This window comes from Prionailurus bengalensis, chromosome A1 (assembly GCF_016509475.1).
Source record: "Prionailurus bengalensis isolate Pbe53 chromosome A1, Fcat_Pben_1.1_paternal_pri, whole genome shotgun sequence".
NCBI classification, from domain to species: domain Eukaryota; kingdom Metazoa; phylum Chordata; class Mammalia; order Carnivora; family Felidae; genus Prionailurus; species Prionailurus bengalensis.
The window spans coordinates 107556817-107572114 of NC_057343.1; the positions used below are offsets into that span (position 1 = coordinate 107556817).

The 15298-nt window shown below is 40.1% G+C and overlaps 1 protein-coding gene across 1 annotated transcript in view; it reads left to right on the top strand.

Moving 5' to 3' along the window:
- ADAMTS19 (ADAM metallopeptidase with thrombospondin type 1 motif 19) overlaps positions 1-15298 on the top strand; it is a 241334-nt gene that overhangs the window by 202480 nt on the left and 23556 nt on the right. Inside the window, exons 19-21 of the mRNA XM_043586926.1 lie at positions 2489-2624; positions 9432-9636; positions 13321-13473. Coding sequence (XP_043442861.1) covers positions 2489-2624; positions 9432-9636; positions 13321-13473 — 494 coding nt within the window. The remainder of the gene's footprint in view (positions 1-2488; positions 2625-9431; positions 9637-13320; positions 13474-15298) is intronic.

Here is a 15298-nt window from a genome sequence, read left to right on the forward strand (position 1 = left end):
AATTCATCATCACATGCCTTTCCACTTTCCTTGATCACCAAGGTGCTCCCTGAAATGAGATAGAAACCTATGTCTCTTTTGACATATCAACACTTGTCCTCAAAACATTTTTTTTTCAATAGCTTCATATGTGAGCTCTGGGGTAGTATAACTAAAGTTATGCATTTCCTGAGGAAAGGAAAGAAATGCAGTGTAATTAGCCCTGAGTTATTTACTGCATGACTACATACATGTTCACAAAAGCTTTCTGGATACTGTCTGTTAGTCATTTGTGTGTGTGTGTTGTATTTGGCAGAAAGCCACTCTTTAAATTAGTTTAGGCAACCACATCTATTCTGCAAAAGAGCGTCTTAGGAATTTGAAGGCCCTAAATTCGATTTTAAAACTAACATTTATATTTGATGAAAGGAACGTGTATTTTAATCCTGCTTTTAAGTGGGCATCATCATAATGTAGAAATTGTTACTTACATATGTTCGCATTATACAGAACTTGCATAATATCTATTTAATTGTGCATCAGGTCATAAAGGTGCACCTGGAACATGGGAAACTAGGAAGAAGTTACCCAAACCTCTGTGTCCCGATTATTTACACTTAGGTAACTCCTACCTTCTGAGGCCAGTTTTTTTTTTTCTGCAAAAAAACCCAAACATAAGCCATTTCTGCTTTTCTAGCAATTTATTTGAAAATTGAAGTTGGTGGTACTGAACACTTCTGTGATTACATGTAATGCCGCACTCCACCCTTCTTGGCCTACCTGGGAATAGCCTGGACAGCCCCTAAGCATTTACCTCCAGCGTAAAATGTTGTCTTTTTTTCTACCAGTTGGCATCAGCTTGCCTGAACATGTGAGGTACACAGGTCAGGGCCAGGACTTCTGAGGCAGAGATGTTCATTCGAGTAGGCAGCTGACCATAAAGTCCTTAGCCTGGACACTGCAGTTGAGCTCACGTTCTATTTACCAAGCTGGGAAAGGGCCTTTTACATGCCTGGCACTATGTTGTCTATATGGAGCTCCCATAGAATAAGCTGTATTGCACTGGAATTCTCCAGACCGGGAATAGTTTGGCCAACATTGTGCTACTTGTACTAGAAAATAAAACTGAAGACCTAACCTAAATGATTTCAATAACATGATATGCAATAATCACAGATATAATTGTTAGTTAATACACACACACACACACACACACACACATACGGGGGTGGAGAGAGAATCCTTTTTGTATACTACAAATTGTCATGGGACTATGCTCAGTGTTGTTGAGAGGCAGGTGAAGGGAAGATCCTCAAACCCAACAACTGTTCTTTGCCTTCTTCTGGGCCACCTTGTTGCTTCTCCCCATCCCCCATTCAGGTCAAAGCAAAAGATAACTAAAAATTACTCAAAGTAGCTCTCTGTCTACATTCCTTCTTTTCTTCTTTCTTGATGCCAGCCTTCCCTGTCTGTCAGTTAAATGACAGAGTGACCTCTGTGCCACCAGCCCAGCCTGTCATATTTGGCATGACTGTCATGAATGCTCTGAGTTTCCTAATTACCCATTGCATGACAGTCATGGGACCCTAACTAATGGCCTTTCAGTAGAGACCCAGAAGACTTGAGATTATTTTCTTAATCCTTTATGACCCATCTGGCCTTAAAATTGTTGGTAGATGTAATTACTTTATGTCAAACAATAAGTTAAATTAGATTATTAAATCTTACGTAGATATTTAGACTTTTATAGAGAAACAGGATTAGCATATATTTACTAGGCTCTTTAGGTACCAGATGAAATAAAGAAAATGATGTCAGGTAAGTGTTCTTATCGGTCTCAAAGGACAAGAAATACATACTAGTGGTCATTTTAACCTACTCTAATCAGACTTTATCATAACAGAGAAAGTAGAGAAGCCATTTTTCTGAAATCTGGTGAAAAATAGCAGGAGTCCCACAGCTTTTCTTAGAGAACATCACAATGAGTAGGGAACGAATATTTCTAGAATTCCTCATTGCGCTAAAACACTTTTATCAGAGACAATAAGAATAAAGGTGTGAGTTATACTAAAAATATACAGAAAAGCCTGCTTTCCATAACTTACTACAGACCACAGGTGGTACAGAGCCAAATGATAAAATACACACACGTGTTTATGTGCTTCCATGAAAGTATACAGGTTTTTTGCAAATTACAGCTTTCCACCACTTAATGCTAAAAGATAGCATAGTCCTTACCAACAAATCCTTAATTAATGTTTTATCAACTTATGCTGCCACAATCCCTTGGGAATGTAAAACTTGCCATTTAATTTCTAGTGAGGAAAACCTTACCATTTATCTTCCTTAAGCCTAGAGATGTATTTGCATGTAAATTTTAAATTATATCTTCATTGATATAACTTAAAATTCCTTTACAAATCTGAAAATTACAACCAGCCTATGCACACCTCCTAAGCCCATTTACATAAAGGCCTCTCATTTCTTTATGTTTGTTTGCTCTTTTCAGGAGAAAGGAAGACAACAGTGTCTTGCACAAAAATCATGAACAAAAACATCAGCATTGTGGACAACAAGAAATGCAAATACCTAACCAAGCCTGAGCCACAGATTCGCAAGTGTAATGAGCAACCATGCCAAACAAGGTAACCCTCTCCTACCACTTGCTAATGCTCCATTTGGCCATTAAATCACTGGTCTTTAACACTCAAAACACTGGGGCGCCTGGGTGGCTCAGTCAGTTGAGCACCAACTTTGGCTCAGGTCATAACCTCACAGTTGGTGAGTTTGAGCCCCTCGTCGGGTTCTGTGCTGACAGCTCAGAGCCTGGAGGGTGCTTTGGATCCTGTGTCTCCCTCTCTCCCTGCCCCTCCCCCTGCTCGTGCTCTGTCTGTCTCTCTCTCTCAAAAATAAAATAAACATAAAAATGTTTTTTAAACACTCCAAATACTAACAAATCCACATTTTCCTAACAACAGTGCAAAGGAATATGTACCAAGATGTAAGGTTTTAAACAAGCAAGATCTAGGAAAGAAAGATAATTGCCTGAATGGAAAAAGTATTAAAGCAGAAAGGATGGGGGGCACATGGGTGGCTCAGTTGGTTAAGTGTCTGACATTTGATTTTGGTTCAAGTCATGATTTCACAGTTGGGATCAAGCTCCGAGTCAGGCTCTGTGCTGACAATGTGGGGCCTGCTTGGGATTCTCTCTCTCTTTCTCTGCCCCTCCCCTGCTCATGTGCATGCCTGTTCTCTCTGTCTCTCTGTATATCTGTCTGTCTGTCTGTCTCTCTCTCTCAAAATAATAAATAAGCTTAAAAATAAAAGCAGCAAGGCTAGGACTTACCTCAACTTTAACTGTATTCTCCACAGGATGAAAACAACCACTAAGTGAGACAAAGGAGGTGTAATTAAAATTGCTTGGTAATCTGTTGGTCACTTCTTCAAAAACCTGACTATGGGTTGAAGTTAGCTATTTGTTCTTGAATTCTCTGAAATGGTATTGTAGAACTTGCCAAGGGAGATATAAAACAAAGCAGGACTGGCCGGGACCCAGTCCCTCACGCGACACCAGGGATGGTGTGGTCCTCCTGGTTTCCCAGGCTACGTCTTCACTTCCTCTCCCAGAGCTCCCAGGGTGACTGCCCGATCCCTGACCTTCCATCGCCCAATTCCTGAGCTGGGTCCTAGTTATTGGGCAGTCCATTTGTCTCGGTCTCCTGTGACTTCCCCAGTGAGTATGAGGCAACAAAGTAGGCGAGAAACTCTGAAGTAGGAAGTAAGACAGTGATGCTGAGCAGCTGAAAGTGGTGTAGAAACCTTAGTAACAGGCAGAGATGAAGTGGAACTGGAGTATCATTTTGGAGTGAGCTAGCAGCAAGGTGGTTTGGAGTGGTTCCCATCATAGAGCTGAACGTCCACGTGTTTTCATATAAAAATTAAGGTTGGGCTTGAGTGGGACTGACCCCCGGTGTCAAAGGTCCTAAAAGCTTTCAAAGATAGAAGGATTAAATGAGTTTGAGGCTGCGTTGAATCCTCTGGAATACAGAGACAGGCACATCTGTTCTATCCCAACACTCAGAGATCTGTTGAGGCTCAGGACATAGTTGTGAGTTCCTGGCGAGCCGAACAGAGATTGATCTCCCCTCTCATTGGCTCCTGTACAAGGGACACAGTGAATTTACATGTCCTGGAACTCAGGTGTGCAAATAATTTGTAGCTTTATAGCGGTCTATAACTAATATAATATTCTTCATGACCCTCCACTGAAATGAATAAGTATGGGGGAGCAGTTTAAAGAGGGAGGAGGAACAAAGTTGCCAATTAACTGTATTTAAACTTTTTTGTCTTAATCTCTTTGGGAATTAGTGTCATTGAGGCTAATGCTCAGTTCTGGTTTCCCCGTTCCCCCTGCCTTCCCACCTCTGATGTAGCCCTGATCCTGAGTTCCCTGTATTTCAGGCTTATGGCAAAATTCAGTTATTAAGCCCTTCAGATCCAGCTCATGCTATATTAATGAGAGCTTAAAAGAATTTAGAAAATCCTTTCTTTCTTTACAATGCTGAAATGTCAAGGCTTGCTTTTCTGTAGATTCGGTGACAAAAGCTGAGTATCAGCTTTTTCTTGCCTTTCCATTTCTGCTCGAATATTCTTATTCTTCCCCAAACCCCAGGGAAAACTATGCTTCTAAGGAAAAGGACAAAAGAATGATGTGTAAAAGACCATGCAAAAGATAAAAGCACATTAATATACTTCCAATAGTGTTATGCCCATTCCCTCTACTTGACTGTATGGTTTTCAGGATGACTTCATGAGTAGATGAACTAATTAAGATTTTTTTAGGTGGCAATGGAGTAATCAACAGGAAAAGTGACCTAGGGAATTACTGTTACCTGCAATCAAGTCCTTGACTCCCCTCTGTTCAGTGCGGGACAAATGGAACAGCAGAGTTTTTGGCCTTTGCCAAAAGAATCTGGACCATTTTTGTTATTGCCATTCCTAAGATTTATCTTTTTCTGTGTCTCTTTTATCTTATTTTTTAAAATATTTGTTTATTTTTATGAGAGCACAAGTGGCTGAGGGGCAGAGGAGGGGGATGGATCCGAAGCAGGCTCTGCTGATGGGCTGACAAGCAGTGAGCCCGATGTGGGGCTCGAACTCACCAATGGTGAGATCGTGACCTGAGCCAAAGCCAGACACTCAACCAACTGAGCCACCCAGGCAACCCTCTATCTCTTTTAATAGATATTAAAATGCCACCTTATCTTGTGTTAAATTATTGCTAAAATATTTCAAAACTTCATTTGTTTCATATACCATATAACTTTTCCATTTGGAGGGAAGAGCATTGGCTTTTCCTGGTGTATCAGGAATCTTCGAGTTGGATATGAGGACTAGAACATGTTTGTCACTTCCTGACTTTGTCTGCAAGGGATCAGAATGTACAATATACACACCATTCATTGTTCGTTCGCTGACCTCGGCTATCTTGAGGGAAAATGCCTTGTTAATGACTTGGTAAAATGAATAGTTTCAAAGGGTCACTACATTTCTGAGTGAGAGTTTTTTGCACCTGGAGACTGGATATCTTTTTTGTTAGAGATTGTTATCTTCCTTCCCTTGGAAAAGGAGTCAATATATCGCAAATCACCAAGAAGCAATGTCAGTGAGGTTAGCCAAAACGTTGAATAGTAAGAAATGGACACAAGCAATTGTTAAGGTTCATCATAGGAAAACTTTCTGTGACTTACTGGTTTTAATTTTCCTGCCTCTTCTTTCTCCCCACCCTAGTAAGAAACTTTCTAATTTCCATTTACATTTATTGAATAGAATCAAATAGTCTGATAGAACCCTATATGCCAAATATAAAATATATCAATGCACTAGTAAATAGCTTTGCAAGTGGGAATCTTTTTTTTTCTTCAATATATGAAATTTATTGTCAAATTGGTTTTCATACCAAATTGGTACCCAGTGCTCATCCCAAAAGGTGCCCTCCTCAATACCCATCACCCACCCTCCCCTCCCTCCCACCCCCCATCAACCCTCAGTTTCTTCTCAGTTTTTAAGAATCTCTTATGCTTTGGCTTCCTCCCACTCCAACTTCTTTTTTTTTTTCCCTCCCCCTCCCCCATGGGTTTCTGTTAGGTTTCTCAGGATCCACCTAAGAGTGAAAACATATGGTATCTGTCTTTCTCTGTATGGCTTATTTCACTTAGCATCACACTCTCCAGTTCCATCCACGTTGCTACAAAGGGCCATATTTCATTCTTTCTCATTGCCACGTAGTACTCCATTGTGTATATAAACCACAATTTCTTTATCCATTCATCCGTTGATGGCATTTAGGCTCTTTCCATAATTTGGCTATTGTTGAGAGTGCTGCTATAAACATTGGGGTACAAGTGCCCCTATGCATCAGTACTCCTGTATCCCTTGGGTAAATAAATACAAGAGGGAATCTTAAAGATAAGGAAATGGGATAACTCCAAATTAGGTTAATTCCAAAATATAAAGCGTTTTTTCTCTTATTAGAATATGTTTTACACTTTAATTCTTATTTTTGAGCAGTTTTCACAAGGAATGGAAAAAGTAACTTTTACCATTATACTAAGGATATCTCAAATGTATTTTATTTAAAAAACATGAGATTCCAGGGGTGTCTAGGTGGCTTAGTCTGTTGAACATCTGACTTCAGCTCAGGTCATGATCTCATGGTTTGGTTTATGAGTTCAAGCCCTGCATCAGGCTTGCTGCTCTCAGCGCAGAACCTGCTTCGGATCCTCTGTCCCCCTCTCTCTGCCCCTCCCTTGCTCACACTCTCTCAAAAGTAAATTTAAAGAAACATTAAAAGAACATGATCTCCCATGAAATTTCAGATACTTCTCTTTTCGGTAGTGTCTTCTAGGTTCCATAGTTGAAGGGAAAGGTGCATACGTGGGTTTAAATTTAATTATAACCCAGGTATCCTCATGTAAAAAGGTGAAGCAGGAAACTAAATAAATTTGGAAGATAAATACATTAGGAACAATCCACTAGGGGACTCCGAAGCAAAATGGTAGATCTGCATCATATCTGATAGATTTGCAGACAAGAACATTGTTAGAGGCAATATTGCAATGTAAATGTTATAGTGATTTTTTTTTTTAAGAAATAGAAGCATAGAATCATTTAGAACTAAATCCATTGTACAGATGAGAAAACTAGATTACATGAGGATGGGACTTCCCAAACTTTGAATCATTGCCAGGGGCATTTAGGCTTAAGTAAATTAGGAAGAATTGATGCTATTTCTCTGTAAAACACAGACACAAATTCCAAATCGAGAAATGTTTAATGACAGGCTGTTATGTGCAAAGTATTATGGATGCAAAGGAGAATAAGACGTTGATCTCTGCCTTTAAAGAGTTATATCCTTTTTTTAATTCTTTAAACTTTTTTAAAAAATTTTTTTAATGTTTATTTATTTTTGAGAGAGAGAGAGAGACAGTGCGAGCAGGGGCAAGGTAGAGAAAGAGGGAGACAGAATCTGAAGCAGGCTGTCAGCACAGAGCCCACTGTGGGACTCAAACTCATGAGCCGCAAGATCATGACCTGAGCCTAAGTCTGATGCTTAACCGACCGAGCCACCCAGGCAGCCCTAAAGAGCTTATATCCTAATCAGGAAGAGAAGGTCAACTTTTGTAGGGGGGCTGTGAGCCCCTCCACCTTGCTAGGGAATATCTAACAAGTGCTGAGTGCCACAAGCCAAATGCCAGAGGGCAGAGGAGAGCACAATCATTGTGGGTTGGGTGGAGAAGCTCTTTTGGGAGGAAGGGACTTGGACCTGGCTGTCAAGGATCCAGGCAGTGGATGCTCCATACACAGGTACCATGTGGAGAAAATAGAAAGTGTTTGGGGAGCAAACTAAGCGTATGCTTTATTTTCCAAACAAATGAGAGAAGAAGCTAGAGAAATGAGTAAGTATAAATCACTTACAAATATATGGTAATATATATAGTATATACTATATCCTGAGTCCCTATTGTATGTCAGACAGTATAATAATAAACCCTTTTACAAAATGACAGAATGGAAACTTAACAGCTGTTAAGTATTGTTTCAAGAATGTGCACAGCTAGTACGAACCCCGAATTAAGCTCAGGGCTTCTGACTGCCCTTCACTGTGACAAAATAGGATCGTGCAGATAGTTTAGTGGGGGGATTTAGATCCCCCTGGGAGGTTGTCCTAATGATGGGAAATACAGAGAGGGTTTTATTGATGATAATCATATATTGACCAGAATCATACAAAGTTTATGAATCACTTTTCAGGCATAGGCCTTGCTTCTTCCTGAAATAAATTTGGGGATGTGTTTAAATTAGTGGTCCTAGGTTAGATCCGAATTCATTAGAAAAGGAAGTGCCATAGATATGTATCACTGCCCTCATGATTGGGTAAAGGATGTCCATCTAGGTATTAAACTACATGTGTGTGGGCTGAATCACTGAATCAGTGAAATCCAAGAATAACAGTCGGAGTTCTTGAGGACCTTTCACAATAAGGTCACTTGACGCGTAGCACTCTGAGCCGGTCACTCCTGTGTCTGTGATTACATTGCAAGTACATAGAGGCTAGCCTGAGGAAGCACACATAGCTTTATCTGGAAGGTATGTCCCAGGCACAGAAATCTTGTTGCAGGTACTAGGCATAATGTACTAATGATTGCTTCCCCCAGGTAAGAGGGCATTCTCAGTGACAGGGTTCTGTTACCTTGCTAATACCTGCATATGTCTCCTTGTGAGGTCCTTGTACAGCCTCACTTCCAATTTCTGACTTTACAACCTCGTGACCCTTGGTAAGTTGCTAAATCTCTCCTTGCCGTGGTTTCCCTCTCCACGATAGTTGTCGTACTTAACACGTGGAGTTGTTGTGAAGATTCAAAACATGAAGAACAGGAATAACCCATGTATCTTAGCAATTGTGCACTTAGAAGGTATCTCAGTGTGCCAATATGATAAGCAGCCACAGGCAAAGCACGTACTATGGTGTGGACAGAATCTCATTCTTTGAGATTCTAAGACGCACAAGGCCCTGAGGGGGGCGCTCGGGTGGCTCGGTCTGTTAAGCATCTGACTTGATTTCGGCTCAGGTCACCATTTCACAGTTGGTGAGTTTGAGCCCACATTGGGCTCTGTGCTGACAGTGCAGGGCCTACTTGGGATTCTCTCTCTCCCTCCTTCTCTGCCCCTTGCCTGCTCTCTAAACAAACAAACAAACAAACAAACAAACAAACAAGAACAAGGCCCTGAGATAGGAAATAAGGAGAATTCAAAATGATAGAAAGCACAGGTGTTTTAATTAGTTAAAAACAAAAAAGTCACTGTGCCACGATTCTAATTCCAGACATGTCAAAATACACCATGGGTCGATATCTTTTAACTTGTTTCAGTGGTTCTTGCTTTACTTTTAGATGGATGATGACGGAATGGACCCCCTGTTCACGAACTTGTGGAAAAGGGATGCAGAGCAGACAGGTGGCCTGTACCCAACAGTTGAGCAATGGGACTCTGATCAGAGCCCGGGAGAGGGACTGCTCCGGGCCTAAGCCTGCCTCCGCCCAGCGCTGTGAGGGTCAGGACTGCATGACCGTATGGGAGGCAGGAGTGTGGTCTGAGGTACAGTGCACGCCCCCAGCCCTCCCCACTTCATTTCTCTCCTCTGATGCCCACCTTGTCTGACGTCATGTGCTATCATGTTCAGAATCTCTGTTTACAGCAGTTTATTAACTTTTCTGACAAGAAAGAGGATATGCTGCTTATATATAATTTTGCAAACAGAAGAAGACAAAGTTATTTACTCTATTCAATAAATATTGTAACATAATCAAAAATGTATTCTATATACACTTTAGGTTGCTGCTTTTTTTATTTATATACCATGAGTATACTCTTCAGTGGGCAGATTTTTTTTCATTTCTTAATATTTATTTATTTTTGAGAGCGGGACAAACAGAGCACGAGTGGCAGAAGGGGCAGAGAGAGAGGGACACAGAATCCAAAGCAGGCTCCAGGCTCCAAGCTGTCAGCACAGAGCCCAACGCAGGGCTCAAACCCATAACCGTGAGATCATTACCCAAGCTGAAGTCAGATGCCCAACTGACTGAACCACCCAGGCACTGAAGAAATTTTAATACACATTTGACTCATTGTCTTTCCCTCCCTGAACACTTAAAAGAGAAAGAACAAGAAAGGGCGTTATCTTTTAACAATCATCTCCTAGAAGCAAAGACTCTGTTTTTATTTCATATTTAGTATATGGTTTGCATTTAATCATCAATCTAAGAAAGTTAATAGTTTCACCATTTTATAATTGATCTCAGAGACATTAAATAGTGTACCCATTCCTATCTAAGTAGAAGGGCTGGGATTTGAACCCAGTGCAGTCAGACTCACTGCACCACACACCCATTGGCATGTAGTCTGTAGCACACCGGTGTGGTCCACGCCAAACTGTATGGTCTGTTTTCTTTTAACCTGATACATATGTTTGTGTAATAATACACAGCAGTCTGGGCACCTGGGTAGCTCAGTTGGCTGGGCGTCCAATTTCAGCTCAAGTCATGATCTCACGGTTTGTGGGTTTGAGCCCCGCGTCAGGCTCTGTGCTGACAGCTCCGAGCCTGGAGCCTGCTTCAGATCCTGCGTCTCCCTCTGTCTCTGCCCCTCCCCCGTCACTCTGACTCTCTCAAAAATAAATAGATTTTAAAAATTTATATAGGGGCTCCTGGGTGGCTCAGTCGGTTGAGCATCCAACTTCGGCTCAGGTCATGAGCTCACGGTTTGTGAGTTCAAGCCCCGCGTCGGGCTCTGGGCTGATGGCTCAGAGCCTGGAGCCTGCTTTGGACTCTGTGTCTCCCTCTCTCTCTGCCCCTCCCCCACTCACATTCTATCTCTCCCTTCTTCAAAAATAAACATTAAAAAATGTATATAAAAATAATAAATGGCAATCATTGCTTATAGTCTCTAGCTGCTCTGAAGCATTTTATGTGAGTATGTGGCTATATGCCACACACACACAAACACACTCACACTTACATACCCACACACATAAGCACACACACACACGCACATGCACACCCAGAGCCAAATCATTCAGAAGCTTACTTTCAGAATATTAGATAGGATATAAAACTGACAAACAAAATGCTAGGGTATGATGAGCAGCTAATCCTTTGAAAATGAGGATAAAGGAGCTTAGATAGTAAGGTGTGGGAATATTCTTCAATTAACGCAACCCCACACCTACTAAAGTACATTGACCAGTAGCATGATTTGCCGGTGTCTTCCTTTTCTGAGCTACACCTTACACCTTGCTGCTTAACAGATTCTCCTTCATTTTTGATGTGTGCTTTGCCGACGAATGTAGTATCTAATATTACATCCAAATGAATCAGTTCAATCTGGAGACAAGATTCACGTGAGCGAAGGAAAATATCCCACCTCCAGCCTAACCATAATGTTTTTGCAAACTCTTTAGGAGGAAATAGGTCAGAGAGATTCTGTACAGATTTTTGGCACCAGCTGGGAGAAATATTATGTCTCAATGCAGTCTACCAATTTAAAAAAATATTTCTCTTGTTTTTATTTAATTTAAACATTGATTTTATGGTTGAGGGTTAGTTCCAACTGCAAAACATTAAAATATAAATTTTAAGATGCTAAGTCACACGTGTAGTCCACTTTAAAGCTCAACATATTCAAACATAAGCCATAAATTATGAGACAGTTACTCATTTGTGTAAAATGTACGATATTTATAATAACATTAGTTTCATGCTCAAGTTTTCAACAACACACCTGTTGTAGTCCACATGCTTATTCTTAATACTACGTCATTGTTAAATGTATTCCTGCAACTCTTGTTTTGGACATTTTTTAATCACAAATATTCATTGAATTTTCGAGGTTTGCCATATCTTTCATCCATTCCCTTCTCTCCTTCCTTTCCCTTCTCTTGCCCAATGCCATTTTGGTCCCTGTGTCCAGATAGTCAGTGATGTATATCTTTGTAAAACTTAGAAGCTTTACACATATTCCATAATAAGAGACATAAATAAAAATGAGATGCCAAGTTGCACCTAGAAAAACTTGTATATTTGTATACAAATATACATACATGTTTGTATGTTACGTCACCATCTTAAATCAGGCATCAGTTATTTATGAAATAAACAAACTGTTTTTCAACTGAATTATATTTTCAATGCTTGCAGTCATTTAGAATGATAATTTCTAGGGGTATATAATTATGCAATTAAATATTTATTTTATTTTTGCTAAGATTTTTCTCCATTTTAGCTTTAAGAAAAGTTTGTGAGAAGGGCACCCTCTAAAAAATGTTTCTATCTTTTGCAAACATTTCTTAGGGCTACAACAAACTAAATCTTAGCAAAAATAAAATGAATTTTCTTAGATAATTATACATAAAAATTTTTATGGCAATCAAGTTCAGTATTTTATATTTTGATCACTGTATATTATTTGTCTTTAATAAACAATCCTTATGTTATATTGATCTCTGTAATAATGGTCCTGTGTTCCTGAAACTCATTTACCTCCAGCACTCTGTCTTGAGCTTCATCTGGCTCCTGGTACTGGCGTATAGCCAGGTGTTTAACTTCTCTTTGTTCTTTAACCTGGTCTATATGTGGTCATAGGCTTATGACAAATGATTAGAAATATTATTTAACAGTGGGCACCTGGATGGTTCACTTGGCTAAGCATCCGACTCTTAATGTCAGCTCAGGTCTTGATGTCAGTCATGAGTTTAAGCTCCACATCGGGCTCCACGCTGAGAGTGAAGCCTACTTTAAAAAAAAAGAAGAAAGAAAGAAAGAAAGAAAGAAAGAAAGAAAGAAAGAAAGAAAGAAAGAAAGAAAGAAAGAGGAAGGGAAGGGAAGGGAAGGGAAGGGAAGGAAGGAAAGGAAAGGAAAGGAAAGGAAAGGAAAGGAAAGGAAAGGAAAGGAAAGGAAAGGAAAGGAAAGGAAAGGAAAGAAAGGTGCGCCTTGGTGGCTCAGTCTGTTAAGCATCCAACTCTTGATTTTGACTCAGGTCATGGTCTCATGGTCCATGAGTTCGAGCTCCGCACCGGGCACTGATACTTCGAAGCTGCTTGGGATTCTCTCCTTCCCTCTCTCTCTGCCCCTCCCCTGCTTGTGCTCTCTCTCCCTCTCTCTCTCAAAATAAATAAACTGAAAAAAAAATTTTAAAGAGAAAGAAATATTACTTAACATAATTTAACCATTCATCTGTATCTCCTAATCACGGACTTCATCCAGACTCTCTGATGTTTTCTGCTAGTGTTCAGTCAAGTGTGGCAAAGGCGTACGTCACCGGACCGTGAGGTGTACGAACCCTAGGAAGAAATGTGTCCTCTCCACCAGACCCAGGGAGGCTGAAGATTGTGAGGATTACTCAAAATGCTATGTGTGGCGAATGGGTGACTGGTCTAAGGTAAGAGTCTTTTGGCGTGTCTGTTAGGTTTCGATCATGTCTGCATCGCCCTGGGTGCTGTGACCACACAGCATGCAGTTTAGGACAAGTAGAGGACAGAGGTATAGGTCATGGGAGATGGAGTGTTATATTCCCAGGTTCAAATCCGTGGTCATGATCTCTATAAAACTGTTTTAAAGATTAAATAAGATAAAAGGTAAAAAAACGCTGAAGACCGTCTTTCACTTTTTGACACAAAGGAAGCTTTCAAAAACGGCTATTGTTATTTTGTTGTGAGTTTTTATTCATAACCGTTCTTTGTCAGAATATTTTTGCATGAAAGTTACGTAATATTAGAATACTATCAGATAAGACCATTTTGAAAATATAACTAAGTGAGGTAGTGACAGAATCAAACAGGCAATTCCCATCCTAATGTATAAAGGCATTCTTTTTCCCATCAATTTTTGGGGATGTGTATAGAAGACAAGGAAAGGAACAGCATACTTGAAGCCCTTTGGTCGAATCAAGTAGACACAACTCATGTGGCAGGTGAACAGAAAGTTTAATGTTGTGGTAATAGTATTATTTAAATTTACAAATAAAGTGATGCCCCATATATAAGTGAGCAGTCTATCTATTCAGTCTACGTAAAGTATTAATCAATCCCATGTTTTAAGATAAAATTCTGAGGGGTGCCTGGGTGCCTCAGTTAAGCACCCAACTCTTGTTTTTGGCTCAGATCATGATCTCCTGGTTGAGAGATTGAGCCCTGTGTTTGGCTCTGCCCTGGGCATCGAGCCTGCTTGAGATTCCCTCTCTCTCCCCCTCTCCACCTCCTCCCTCCTCTCTCTCTCTCTCTCTCTCTCTCTCTCTCTCTCTCTCTCAAAAAAAGAAAAGGTATTTGTTTTTAAATTTATATATTTTGAGAGAGAGATCACGAGGAGTGGAGGGGCAGAAGAGAGCAAGAGTCTCAAGCAGGATTTGCACTGTCAGCACAGAGTCTGATCCAGGGCTCAAACTCACAAACCATGAGGTCATGATCTAAGCCGAAACCAAGAGTCAGATGCTTAACTGACTGAGACACCCGGGCTCCCCCCACCAAAAAAGTATTTAAGATAAAATTCTGATGATATTTAGGGGGAAAATGGCTCTCAAATACTAGTCTTCAAAAATTTAAGTGTTAATCAAATAATCCCCTGTGCCTTTCCACATCCAGTTGTGATATTATATACCTATTATCATGAAATCATAAAATTCTAAGGCTTCAAGGAGACATAATAAATCTTCTCTTCTTTCCCATTATTTTATTTGTGAAAAAAAAATGGTGGCTGCTGAGGCATGGTAAGGAGTGTGGTACTTTTCATAAAGATCCTAAAGGACATTCTGGAAGAAATCTTCTCATTGTATAATGCACTAGGGGTAGCCGTTTTGCCTAATGTTGCCCCCAAAGAAATTTCCTGACATTTAAAATCTATTTACTTGTGATTACTAATGGCTTTCCTCTCTAAAAATGTTTGCGTATTAGCATCACATCTGAGTTCTCATGAACTATACTCTTCTTTCTAAGACCTACAACATTTAAAGTTTGCATTGGGACTCTTTAAAGGATGCATTTGTAAACAATTTAAATTCACCCCTCACTACAGAATTAGGAAATATTCAGCCCAATCCAGGCAGCTTTGAACTGGTGAACCCTGTAAGGAAACTTCACACTTTAGAGCAAACAACTTTTAGGGGAAAGAGAATTCCAAATTAACCACAGATAGTTTATTTTATTTTCAGGGTTTATGTTTTCCTAATTCTAAGGGAAGGAAATAGAGTAGGAAGATAGGAAAGACCATGG